This window comes from Pleurodeles waltl, chromosome 8 (assembly GCF_031143425.1).
Source record: "Pleurodeles waltl isolate 20211129_DDA chromosome 8, aPleWal1.hap1.20221129, whole genome shotgun sequence".
Taxonomy (NCBI): domain Eukaryota; kingdom Metazoa; phylum Chordata; class Amphibia; order Caudata; family Salamandridae; genus Pleurodeles; species Pleurodeles waltl.
Genome location: NC_090447.1, coordinates 1258428110 through 1258441852, shown reverse-complemented (window position 1 = coordinate 1258441852; position 13743 = coordinate 1258428110). Strand labels below are relative to the sequence as shown.

Genomic DNA, 13743 nt, shown 5'->3' with positions numbered 1-13743 from the left:
TGCTGTGTGTGTGTGTGGGGGGGGGGGGAGACTGCATGTCCCATAAACATACTGGGTCCTGTGTTACAGCTTGAATCTCTTCTCTAATAAGGCTGTTCCTACTCACATAGTCTTTAAAGTTCTGATAAGCACATTGTTTTCAAGATCAGATGAACCTGAGAGGCACTGTATGACTTTCATAGGGTTTCAATGAGGTAATCCTCTTACTCTTCATTCATATGTACCTTGCTATCTTGTGCTGCTTTGCTGAAATGCAGCTGTATCATCTGGTGGTGAAGCTTTCACTGGGTAAGGATCTAATGAATTTATTCTTTTCGATCCAATGATGTCTGGATCTTCATAGCAGTCGCCCTGTGACTATATCCTACTCAACATCTGTATACATTTAATGAAATGGGGACATTTGTGGAAGTGGTGGGGGTGTTGCAGCTTCAACCTGTGGCACAGGTGGTGCCCTTTCCACCCACTTAATTTCTAGGGATGGATTATGCCCTAACATGGTCAATGGAAAGCTCCGCATCTTTCGCCTGCTTAAAGGTGGAGGGAGGTCATGCTAATATATGGCTCATCACAGGATCAATATTTGTTTTTTGTTTGAAGTCAGTTTGCTCACCCTCTTCGCAATTGGCGCTGAAGTTTGCTTCGGGGTCAACCTTGTGCTCATGCTGAATGAGTGCAACCTTGTGCTGAGATTTGCCTGGCACTGACTGGCAAGCCTTTTCTGGAAGTGGTTCATTGGAGAAGGAATGGTCATCTCTGGGCCCTTCCGTGCCATGGAGCTGAGGCTCTTTTGTAGGTCAAACCCCATAGGAAAGTTCCTCTTGGCTATGACTAATGGCATAGTCAGCCAGCCATACAATGCTAGACCCTTGGTGAATACCACCTACACTGAGGTGTCATCTCAGTCTGGAGTGCTGGTGAAGGTTATTTGTGGAGGCCATAAAGACCCTTCTCTGGAGTTAGAGTGATGTGAAGAAACACAGATGTTACTCTTCTACTGTTGGTCTTTCAGGATACCAGATGGACTAGCCCGTTTGTCTTCAGAACTGAGCGCTTCTATTTGGCCAACTGATGCAGATTAAGTCTTGGTTAAACCTGATGCTGCATCGTGAAAAAGCGTGCCCAGCAACTGTCACTTTGAGCTTTTTTTATTTAAAGCCGTTTGATGGCGCACATGTGGCTTCATATGAAGAATAAGATCTAAACAGTGTGTCGTCCATACCGTCTCCTTCACAAGAGTCATTCTTATGGACCCTGGTTCCAGGCTCGTCAAATGATTTGCCTTTACTGCAGGCGAGCTAGCAATGCCTTTTTGAGGTTTTGTGATACATGCTCAATGTCATGTAGATGAGGGTAAACCAGCGGTCCAGTGTAAGGAATGCTTTTTGTTGCACAGCCTTCACAGAGCCATGGAAACATGTCAGAATGTGATGGCGGGAAATAAATCAATCTGAAGCTGAATCTGTGACCTGGTGAGAGCCATACAAATAGTAACCAAATCTCCTTCCAATAAAATTTTTTAACAGTCAAGCCCAACACTGTATGGAAGAAGGACGCACATGTGATATAAGGCAACACATGATGCAAGTAGAAGGGTTCCACTGTGATGGACCCTTACCATAATGAATAGTCCAAAACTCACTAGAAAGCAAAAACAGAACTCACTAGAAAGCAGAAACAAAAAAATCACATTGAGAAGCAATACCATGAGACTCGTGGTACAAATCACCTGCAAAGGAAAACATTCTGAGTCTGTTAATGTTGAACTGAAGTTGAGGACGGGGCCATGGCTGGTCTACCAGGAACTTTCAATTATTTAGCCTTATCAGACTGCTTAATAGCAGATCACTTTCCCGGGCCAGGGATTTTCGTTGCATAGCAATGGGTTCTAGTGATTTACTTCCATGGAAGTGAAATAACTCGCACAATGAATCAGGAGCTGAAAGAAAAGCCAAAATATTGGAACATGTCATAAAAACAAAGTGATCTGGCAATTTATGTCCTCTACTGCGGATGATAACCTATAGGCAGAGAGAAGATGTAACTGCAGACATGTGTATTAGAAGAGTATACCAAGGTATGTGTAACTATTTTTACTTGTTGGCACTTACAAAAATAAATAAAAAAAGTAGGATTTGTTAACTATAGTGGCTAGCGTAATCAAACAAAACATGGAATGATGAAGATCTGAAGAATGATGAATACATAAAAGATTAAATACAGGCAAGGGTAATAATGAAAGTACAAATGCTTAAGACACATGGAAAATAAATGCCTCACCTGCAGAGCACATCCTCTTGCCACAGCTTCATCAGCAATCAGGGTTGTACTAACATCTTTACCAAAGAATTTGCTAATCCTCTCTTTCACGGAGGGAATTCTAGTGGCCCCTCCAATTATCTCAACAGCATTAACATCTTCTACTCTGATCTGGGCCTGTTCCATCACTGAACGAAGTGGAGCCTCAATTATTTGCAGGAGGTCAGCACATAATTCTTCAAACTGGGACCTGAAATAACAATTTACCAAACGTCTGATCTCAGTTTATGCACTGGTCAGTGCTCATTCTGATGTAACTATGTTTGTAGTGACACAGGTTGCTGTAGTTATTGACACTAACTGTACTGACATTAATTTAAGAAACTTAACAACACTGAGCAAATTCAGTCCATACAATACAAAGTGCCACAGCAAAAAAGTGAAAACCATCTCAGCAATAACATCATCAAAAGCAGCGGAGCTTCGAATAAACAAATTCAGAATTCTCCATGACGCTACATAGGACCATCTGTATTTATTAAAGTTTATATCTTCAGGATTCTTTCTCCAGCTTTCCACTTTCCCACCTCATACTCAATAACTCTCTTGTAAGCATGCTCCTGGCTGTATAAGCTTTATTTAAAAAAACAAAAGGATTTGTCTTTGGTATATAGGAAAGATGTTTGAAACTCGATGCTTGTGTTGTCTAAAAAAGTTTTTTTTTTTTAAAAGGAGGTAGCACCATGATAACAGTAGAGGATGCTACTTTTCAGAAACAGTGAAGCTTGCAATACTGCTGGTCGATCTGTACAATGTATATGTTAGTCCAGCTTTTAAAAAACTATTTCCCTGTACAATAGCTAAAACAACTTATTGAGAAAAGGCAACGCAACAGGGGGCTATGGCCGATGGATCTAATGCAGAGTGAAGCAGCAGGATCAAACACGCATGGCATGTAAGAGTGGAAGAGTACCACAGGTGGACAGAAGTAGGAAAGCAGGGGCAGGGGGCAGAGGAGCACAGGGTCAAAATGGGTAAGGACGTTGCACAATATTTTAAGAGGTAGAAGCTAGCACAGGGTTCAACAGGTCGAATTGTGCAGGAGACAAAATTGTAACCTCTCTTGGTCAAAAGCAACATATTCACATAGTGTCTTCAACTGGCAGGGATATTTGTTAAAGTAACCAAAAACTAAAAAAATATGCCATGGACTCACCTAGGGCATAATCAGTGATGCCCCAATTCCAAAATCTAAAACATCTTTATTACCACTGCTCATGCTAATAAGACCCATCCTGGTACCTATCTCTCCAGGGCACTTGGGGCCTCATTATTATTTTCGTGGAGGGGTTACTCAGTCACAACAGTGACGGATGTCCCGTCCGCCGAAAAGATTTTGGCAGATGGGATATCCGTCACCGTTGTGGTGAAGTAATCCCTCAACCAAAATCTTAATCAGGCCCTTAGTCATACTGCTAGGTTCAGAGAAGGATGGAGAGTATCGCTGAGGGAGCAAGTTGGGCAGTGGCAGTCTAAAGATCAATCTAAGGCTCACATCAAACCATCTCCCCACGTCTTCGTTGGTCCTGGTAGCAGCTAGCCTACCACCATCCCATGAGAGTGTCTGCAAAATCCTCCAACCCATCAAACATCAGCGGGCAGGTATATTGTTTTTAGTTTAGCCTGTAAGAAATAATTGCAGTTACTACTGAGACCCAGTAAAAGTACAAATAATGCAGTAAGCATTTCATATGGAACAAAAAGCTCTTAGGAACAACACTGCTAGAGATGTACCGTCTTAGTCAATTCCACAACAAGACTAATATTTTGCATCAGTGTTGTGGAGGCAATCTATAATTCAGCAGAAGCTTTACAACACTGGCTTTCCAAAGCAGTAAATGTAACTCTTTTTCCGGATTAAGCTGAAGATGAGTTCATCCATAATATTAAAATTTCTTGGACAGCTCAATGACGTAAACTATTTGCAGATGACTCACTGGAAACTGCTTTAAATCCATTGACTGGTGAGTCATTTACTTCCTTCAAGACAAACAGATGGAGTGTCAATTAAAGTTCGGCGCCAGACTGATCAGAAACTTGTTAATCATATCCCTGTATTTCCATCCATCAGACAGGAGAGGAGAGTGGAATCGGTGCGGAACCTCAAGGTAGACACCCACCAGAAAGATCATTACCAAAGGTAATGAAAATGTCACTTACCCAGTGTACATCTGTTCGTGGCATCAGTCGCAGTAGATTCGCATGTTCTGCAATAGCTCGCCATCTGGTGTTGGGCCGGAGTGTTACAAGTTGTTTTTCTTCGAAGAAGTCTTTCGAGTCACGGGACCGAGTGACTCCTCCTTTTGTCTCCATTGCGCATGGGCGTCGACTCCATCTTCGATTGTTTTTCCCCGCAGAGGGTGAGGTAGGAGTTGAATTGTAGTAATAGTGCCCATGCAATGGAGTGACTAAGTATGCACCTATTTAAGGTTGAGATGATACATATATAGATAATTGAAGGTAACTTCCAAACTGCTACAGGCTCCCGGGGAGGCGGGTGGGCACATGCGAATCTACTGCGACTGATGCCACGAACAGATGTACACTGGGTAAGTGACATTTTCAGTTCGATGGCATCTGTCGCTGTAGATACGCATGTTCTGCAATAGACTAGTAAGCAGTTATTTCCCCAAAAGCGGTGGATCAGCCTGTAGGAGTGGAAGTAGTCTGAAATAATGTCCTTAATACAGCTTGACCTACTGTGGCTTGTTGTGCGGATAACACGTCTACACAGTAGTGCTTGGTGAATGTGTGAGGCGTAGACCATGTGGCTGCCTTACATATTTCTTGCATTGGGATGTTTCCTAGAAAGGCCATGGTAGCACCTTTCTTTCTGGTTGAGTGTGCCCTTGGTGTAATGGGCAGCTGTCGTTTAGCTTTAAGGTAGCAGATTTGGATGCATTTAACTATCCATCTGGCTATACCTTGTTTTGAAATTGGGTTTCCTGCATGAGGTTTTTGAAATGCAATAAAGAGTTGTTTAGTCTTTCTGATGTTCTTTGTTCTGTCAATGTAATACATTAATGCTCTTTTGACATCTAATGTATGTAGTGCCCTTTCAGCTACGGTATCTGGCTGTGGAAAGAACACTGGAAGTTCCACTGTTTGATTTAGATGGAACGGTGAAATAACCTTTGGCAAAAATTTAGGATTGGTCCTTAGGACGACTTTATTTTTGTGTAGTTGTATAAAAGGTTCCTGTATAGTAAACGCCTGAATCTCGCTTACTCTTCTCAGGGAAGTAATGGCGATGAGAAATGCCACCTTCCAGGTTAGGAACTGTATGTCGCAGGAGTGCATGGGTTCAAAAGGTGGACCCATAAGTCTAGTTAGGACAACATTTAGGTTCCATGAAGGAACAGGTAGTGTTCTTGGTGGTATAATTCTCCTAAGGCCCTCCATGAATGCTTTAATGACTGGTATTCTATATAGGGAAGTTGAATAGGTAGTCTGCAGGTATGCAGATATTGCTGCAAGGTGAATCTTAATGGAAGAGAAAGCTAGGTTAGATTTTTGTAAGTGAAGCAAGTAACCCACTACATGTTCTGGAGTTGTGTGTAATGGTTGTATTTGATTAATATGGCAGTAGCAAACAAACCTCTTCCATTTACTTGCATAGCAGTGCCTGGTGGATGGCCTTCTTGCTTGTTTTAGGACTTCCATACATTCTTGGGTAAGTTGTAAGTGCCCGAATTCTAGGATTTCAGGAGCCAGATTGCTAGATTCAGCGATGCTGGATCTGGGTGTCTGATCTTTTGGTTGTGCTGTGTCAACAGATCTGGCCTGTTGGGCAATTTGGTGCAGGGTACCACTGAGAGGTCTAGCAGCGTTGTGTACCAGGGTTGCCTTGCCCAAGTTGGTGCTATCAATATGAGTTTGAGTTTGCTTTGACTGAGTTTGTTTACCAGGTAAGGAAGGAGAGGGAGAGGAGGAAAAGCGTAAGCAAATATCCCTGACCAGTTCATCCATAGGGCATTGCCTTGGGATTGTTTGTGTGGGTACCTGGATGCGAAGTTTTGGCATTTTGCGTTCTCCCTTGTCGCAAACAAGTCTATCTGAGGTGTTCCCCAGAGTTTGAAATAAGTGTTCAGAATTTGGGGGTGAATTTCCCATTCGTGGACCTGTTGGTGATCTCGAGAGAGATTGTCTGCGAGTTGATTTTGTATCCCTGGTATAAACTGTGCAATTAGGCGAATTTGGTTGTGAATTGCCCAATGCCAAATTTTTTGTGCTAGCAGGCTTAACTGCGTGGAGTGCGTCCCTCCCTGCTTGTTTAGATAATACATTGTTGTCATGTTGTCTGTTTTGACGAGAATGTATTTGTGAACTATTATTGGTTGGAAAGCTTTTAGTGCTTGAAAAACTGCTAGAAGTTCTAGGTGATTGATATGCAGTTTTGTTTGATGTACGTTCCATTGTCCTTGTATGCTGTGTTGATCGAGGTGTGCTCCCCACCCTGTCATGGAAGCATCTGTTGTTATTACGTATTGTGGCACTGGGTCTTGGAAAGGCCGCCCCTTGTTTAAATTTATGTTGTTCCACCACAGAAGCGAGAGGTAAGTTTGGCGGTCTATTAACACCAGATCTAGAAGGTGACCCTGTGCTTGAGACCACTGCGATGCTAGGCATTGTTGTAAGGGCCTCATGTGCAGTCTTGCGTTTGGGACAATGGCTATGCATGATGACATCATGCCTAGGAGTTGTAATACCATCTTTGCCTGTATCTTTTGTGTTGGATACATGCGTTGTATGATGGTGTTGAAATTTTGAATTCTTTGTGGACTTGGAGTGGCTGCTCCCTTTGATGTGTCTATTATGGCTCCCAGGTATTGTTGTACCTTGCGTGGCAGAATTTTGGATTTTGTGAAATTGACGGTGAACCCGAGTTTGAAGAGGGTTTGTATGATCTGATTTGTGTGATTTGAGCACTGTATGAACGAATGGGCCTTGATTAGCCAGTCGTCCAAATATGGGAACACATGTATTTGCTGCCTTCTTATGTGTGCAGCGACTACCGCTAGACATTTGGTAAAGACTCTTGGTGCGGTTGTTAATCCGAAAGGCAGTACCTTGAATTGGTAATGTATTCCTTTGAATACAAACCTTAGGTATTTCCTGTGCGATGGGTGTATTGGTATATGGAAATAAGCATCCTTGAGGTCTAAAGTTGCCATGTAGTCGTGTAGTTTTAGCAATGGCAATACTTCTTGTAGTGTGACCATGTGGAAGTGGTCTGATTTGATGAAAGTGTTCACTACTCTGAGGTCTAGGATTGGTCTCAGTGTTTTGTCCTTCTTTGGTATCAGAAAGTACAGTGAGTAAACTCCTGTGTTTATTTGTGTGTTTGGCACTAATTCGATTGCATTCTTTTGCAATAGTGCCTGCACTTCTATCTCCAGGAGATTGGAATGGTGTGTTGTTAAATTTTGTGCTTTTGGTGGTATGTTTGGAGGGAATTGTAGAAATTCTATGCAATAACCATGTTGGATAATTGCTAGAACCCAAGTGTCTGTAGTGATTTCCTCCCATGCTTTGTAATAATGACCTATTCTTCCCCCCACTGGTGTTGTGTGGAGGGGGTGAGTGACATGTGAGTCATTGTTTAGTAGTAGGGGTTTTGGGGCTTTGAAATCTCCCTCTATTTCTAGGGAATTGCCCTCCTCTATATTGTCCCCGAAAACCTCCTCTATACTGTCCCTGGTAAGTGGACGGTGTTGCTTGTGAGGTGCTGGCTTGTGTGCTTTGACCCCGAAACCCCCCTCGAAAGGGCGTTTTACGGAATGTGCTGTAATTCCCTCTGCTCTGCGGGGAGTAGAGTGCGCCCATGGCTTTGGCAGTGTCCGTATCTTTTTTGAGTTTCTCAATCGCTGTGTCCACTTCTGGACCGAACAGTTCTTTTTCATTAAAAGGCATATTGAGAACTGCTTGTTGAATCTCTGGTTTAAATCCAGACGTTCGGAGCCATGCATGCCGTCTGATAGTTACAGATGTATTAATTGTCCGTGCAGCTGTATCTGCAGTGTCCATGGAGGAACGTATCTGGTTGTTGGAGATGGTCTGTCCCTCCTCAACCACTTGTTTCGCCCTATTTTGGAAGTCCTTGGGCAGATGTTCAATGAGATGTTGCATCTCGTCCCAGTGGGCTCTGTCATAGCGCGCAAGTAGTGCCTGGGAGTTCGCGATGCGCCACTGGTTTGCAGCTTGTGCTGCGACTCTTTTACCAGCTGCATCGAACTTGCGGCTTTGTTTATCTGGGGGTGGTGCATCTCCAGATGTGTGAGAGTTGGCCCTTTTCCTAGCTGCTCCTACAACAACAGAGTCTGGTGGCAGCTGTGTAGTGATGAAAACCGGGTCCGTAGGAGGCGGCTTATACTTCTTTTCCACCCTTGGTGTGATTGCCCTACTTTTGACCGGCTCCTTAAATATGTCTTTTGCGTGCCGGAGCATACCAGGGAGCATAGGCAGGCTTTGGTAGGAGCTGTGGGTGGAGGAGAGTGTGTTGAACAAGAAATCATCCTCGACCTGTTCTGAGTGGAGGCTTACGTTATGAAATTGTGCTGCTCTAGCCACCACCTGAGAGTACGCGGTGCTGTCTTCTGGTGGAGATGGCTTTGTAGGGTAGGCCTCCGGGCTGTTATCTGACACTGGGGCGTCGTATAGGTCCCATGCGTCCTGATCTTGGTCACCCTGGCTCATGGTGGTGTGAGCTGGGGAGTGAGATGGAGTTTGTGCTGGTGAAACGTTAATCACGGGCGGAGGAGAGGGTGGTGGTGTAATTCTTTTAACCACTTTTGGTTGTGGTGCTTGTTCCGTCTGGAACTCCAACCTTCTCTTTCTCCTAATGGGGGGAAGGGTGCTTATTTTTCCTGTCCCCTGCTGAATGAAGATACGCTTTTGCGTATGGTCCACATCAGTTGCTTGTAGCTCTTCCTCAAACCTATGCTTTTGCATTTGGGAGGTTAGCGAGTGCTCTTCTGTATAAGAGCCTGAAGCTGGGTCGCTTGCAGTTTGTTTCGGCGTCGAAACTTTGTCTGCGTGTTTTTTCGGCTCCGAGGTGACTTTTTTCCTTTTCGGGGCCGAAACCTCTCGGCGTCGATCTGTTTCGGTGCCGCTGTCTCGGCGTCGAGCCGTGTCCACACCGGCATCTTGGTGTCGAGGCTTGTCTCCAGCACTTTCTCGGTCCCGAGAAGGCTGCGTGCCGGTGTCTCGACCGGAGTCGGACGATCTCGGCACTGTTTGGGCCTTTTTCGGTGCCGACGGTCGGTCACCGAATTTATGGGTGGAGCCATGGCCTGGTGGCAGTGGCGTCCCCTGGGCCTTGTAAATGTTTCTTTGTGTGGTTTTCGACGTCTTACTCACGGTTTGTGTGTCGTCGAATCCTTCGGAGTCTGTCTTGGATCGAGAAGGTACCTTCTTCTTCCTGTTCCTCGAACTCCCGTTGGGCTGTCGGTGCGGACGCCATTTGAAGTCTTCTGGCTCGACGGTCTCGGAGTGTTTTTCGGGACCGGAACGCACGACAGGCCTCGCAGGTGTCTTCGCTGTGCTCAGGTGACAGGCACAGGTTGCAGACCAAGTGTTGGTCTGTGTAGGGGTATTTATTGTGGCATTTGGGGCAGAAACGGAACGGGGTCCGTTCCATCGGCGTTCCTCAGCACGCGGTCGGGCCGACCAGGCCCCGACGGAGGATCGAAAAAACTACCCAGAAGGGCACCGGAGCTCTTCGATCTTCGATGCGGTGTTGAATCCAAGTACGCCGATCCCGAACGCAACAATACCGACGAAAATCTTCCGAAATTAACTATTTTTACCGTTCCGAAACTCGGAGCGACAGGAACACGTCCGAACCCGATGGCGGAAAAAAAACAATCGAAGATGGAGTCGACGCCCATGCGCAATGGAGACAAAAGGAGGAGTCACTCGGTCCCGTGACTCGAAAGACTTCTTCGAAGAAAAACAACTTGTAACACTCCGGCCCAACACCAGATGGCGAGCTATTGCAGAACATGCGTATCTACAGCGACAGATGCCATCGAACATAACTTTTTTCTTCTGAAGGGTATTGGTACATGCAAAATCCTCAATTATTGAATAGATTCCCAAGTAGTACTTCTCCAGAAGAAGGCTGATGGATGTTTATATGAAGAAATCTTGGCAAAGTGCCCATCCATACGCAGCTCCGAGTCCAAGGTGTAGAGACGCCCACAACGCAGCATGTCTCTTGTGTGGAAAGAGAAAGAGGACTTCATTCTGGGAGAGTGACAGCTTCTTTTTTGGCAAGTGTATAGTGTAGGAAGCTGGCCTGGTGTGTGGTGGACACCTATGGTGTTGTCACCATATACCAGGTCCAGGTATCTGCTATTAGTGAAGTGCAGGCATTCTCTAGGAAGCCAGGGCTCTGCAAAGGTAGCTGTGTATGAACAGCCAAGACTTATCTAGGAGACATGCAAAGCTCATGCAATACCACCATCTTCACACGGCACTTGCACACATGAAAGAACCACACAGTGTTACAAAAACAAAGGTACTTTTTATGGTAACACAACACCATTACTTACAGGCAGTCCCCCCAGCTGGAGTTAAGTACACACTAGGTATATACACAATAACAATCAGAAATTAGCACAGAAACAACAAGCACTGGCAATACTTAGTGTAAATAGTACTGGCCCTAGGGGAGGGCCAAACCATACCCTAAGAAAGTGAATGTGAGATACAGTCCCCCACCAACAGATGTGGAGTTGTTAAAGGGGAGCTGGAAGAACTAGGAACCCAAAGAGGTGAGTACCTGGGTGACCCTCAGCGACCATGAGGGCAGAGGTAAGTACCTGGTCTTCCCAAGAACTAACAGCAGGACTTAGAAAAAGGATTGTGCAAGAACAGGACCAGTCTGGAAGAAACCAATGGTGGATTCTGAAAGAAGAGAACCTGCAAAAGAAGGGGACAGAGTCCAGTCCACGGTGGAGTGTCCCAAGGGGGTAGGAGCTGCTACCCACCCTTCCGTGGATGAACAACCAGGTTGACGGGGGAAGAAGAAGACCAGCTGTGGAAATTGAGGGGGGCTGGAGAGGAGTCCTTCGAGCAGTGCAGATGGTGTCTTACGTCGGTTGTCTGGTTGCAGATGTCAGTGGTGTAGGAGAACCACCAACAAGCCTTGGCAAATGCAAAGGGAGCAAAATAAGAGTTGCAAGTCTGAAGAGGACCGGCAAAGGCCAGGGGGTTCGACCCTTGGAGGGGAGTCCGGGGTGACCCACAGTAGTCAGGAGAGCCAACAGAAGCAATTGCAGCCCCTACAGACAACCCGCTGGCAGCTGGCACAGTAAGTCGCAGTGAGGCCCAGTCATCACACCTGAAGGAGTCCCACGTCACTGGAGCAGCAGAGAGGAGACTATGCTTGGCAGGAAGAAGAGCTGGAGGACGGGGCTACTCGAAGCCTGAAGATCCACTGGAGCATGAGACAACAAGTCTTGGTAGCTGCAAGAGTCGCAGTGCACAGGGGTACTGTCCCGCAAGAAAGGGCAAGGGCTCACCATCTCCAAAGTTGGACAGCTGGCAGAGAGGACCAAGGAGACCACTCCAGACCATCACCTGTGTTGCAGGATCCACACGGTTCAAGAGGAGAGCAGGTCGATGGAGCCAGCCGTCGTTGCTGTAGGTGCCTGAAGATGCAGGGGAGTGACTCCTACACCCCAAGGGAGATTCCTTCTTGGTGCAAGCTGAAGTCTCATCGACCCCAGAGGTTGCAAACCCGGGAAAATGTTGCAGTTGCTGCAAGGAGCTGGAGAAACAATTTTGCACAGTGAAGTTGGTGCCGGAGTTGCAGTCTTGTCGGTGCCTGAACAGTCCAGTTGCGGTTCCAGTGGCCAGGAGTTGAAGTAAATGATGCTGAGGAGTCCTGGTGGAGTCTTGCACGTCGAATCTGAGGACCCACCCGCAAATGTACCTAAATAGCCCTAAAAAAGGGACTGGTCACCTTGCAAGGTGACCACCAATCAGGACGGGCCCTGTGACGTCACCTGTCTGACCACGTCACTCAGATTTTTGTATTTGTATTTGGGAATTTATAGAGCGCATTTCGACCAGTTGTACCAAAACGCTATGTCAGTAATAATAGACTGCTGCTAATACAGGAGTCTAAAGGGAGAATAACCAAGTTTTTACTTGCTTACAAAAAGGCAGCAAAAAAAGGAGTAGCTCTATTTTATGTGGAAGAGAATTCCACAGTCTTGCAGCAGCTGTTGAAAATGCTCTATCCACCCATTTTGCTCTTGTTGTCCTTGAAGGACGTGCTAGCTTAAGATCAGATGATCTTAAATGGCATCTAGGAATATACCACTTAATTGCCACTTGTAAGTATCGGGAGCCTTGAGAGTGGAGGGCCTTGTGAGCCATACAGAGCGCCTTGAAAATGATGCACTTCCTAATTGCCAGCCAATGGAACTCCTTCCTGCCCTCTTTAGCCGATGTAGACTTGGCTAGCCCAAGTACTAAACGAACGCCATGAGTTGTAGCTTGTTCAGAGATACTTGATTAATATTAAGGTAGAGGGCTTTACAGTAGTCTAGCCTAGACACAATAAGAGCCAGCACTACCAATGCTCTGAGTTCCTGAGGGATAAAGGGGAGAACTTTCTTTAACACCTTGATGAGCCAAACACAGGTGTTGGTGACTCTATTCACCTGGGTGTCAAAAGTTAAAAATATGCTCCAGGGTCCCTCATGGTTTCAAGATGGCAGAAGTATGTGGCCACCTCGAGGAGCTCTGGGCACCACCCTGTGGTGGTGATGTTCAGTTTCACGCCAGAGCAGGGACCGAGGGGTCCCTGGACTGGTGCAAACCGATTTACGCAAGGAGGGCACCAAATGTGCCCTTCAAAGCAAACCGGTGGCTTGGGGAGGCTAGCCCTCCCAACCCTTGTAACACATTTCCAAGGAAGAGGGTGTTGCCTCCCTCTTCCACAGGAAATCCTTTGTTCTGCCTTCCCCTGCTTGAAAACCCTAGAAAACTGGTAGGAGCAATACTGCATAGTCGTCTATGGAACACCCAGAGAGCATGGAATCATACAACCAATACTGGCAACAACAGTGGGGTATGATTCCAACATGTTTGATACCACCGGTTGTAACCTGTGTCCAGTACATGGGTAGAATGGCTTTCCCACACTTACGAAGTTCAGTGCAATGGAACTGGAGTTCACAAGGGCACCTCTGCTCTTCCATGGGTGCCCTCACACAGGGACCTGCACCCTGCCCTCTGGGCTAGTAGGGACTACCGTATGGGTCACTTACAGTGACCTGGTGCAGTGACATGTGGTGAAATGGTGCCTGCACTTTTTCACGCAGGCTGCAATGGCAGGTCTGCAGACACATTTTGCATGAGCTCCCATGGGTGGCACAATACATGCTGCAGCCCATGGGGAATCTAGTG

The 13743-nt window shown here is 46.1% G+C and overlaps 1 protein-coding gene across 3 annotated transcripts in view; it reads right to left on the bottom strand.

Moving 5' to 3' along the window:
* HSPH1 (heat shock protein family H (Hsp110) member 1) overlaps positions 1–13743 on the bottom strand; it is a 571713-nt gene that overhangs the window by 347781 nt on the left and 210189 nt on the right. For all 3 annotated transcript variants that reach the window (XR_011194596.1, XM_069202180.1, XM_069202181.1), the window contains exon 8: positions 2281–2509. Coding sequence is in view for 2 of the 3 variants with exons in the window: in XM_069202180.1 (XP_069058281.1) it covers positions 2281–2509 (229 nt within the window). In the remaining variant the exon portion in view is untranslated. The remainder of the gene's footprint in view (positions 1–2280; positions 2510–13743) is intronic.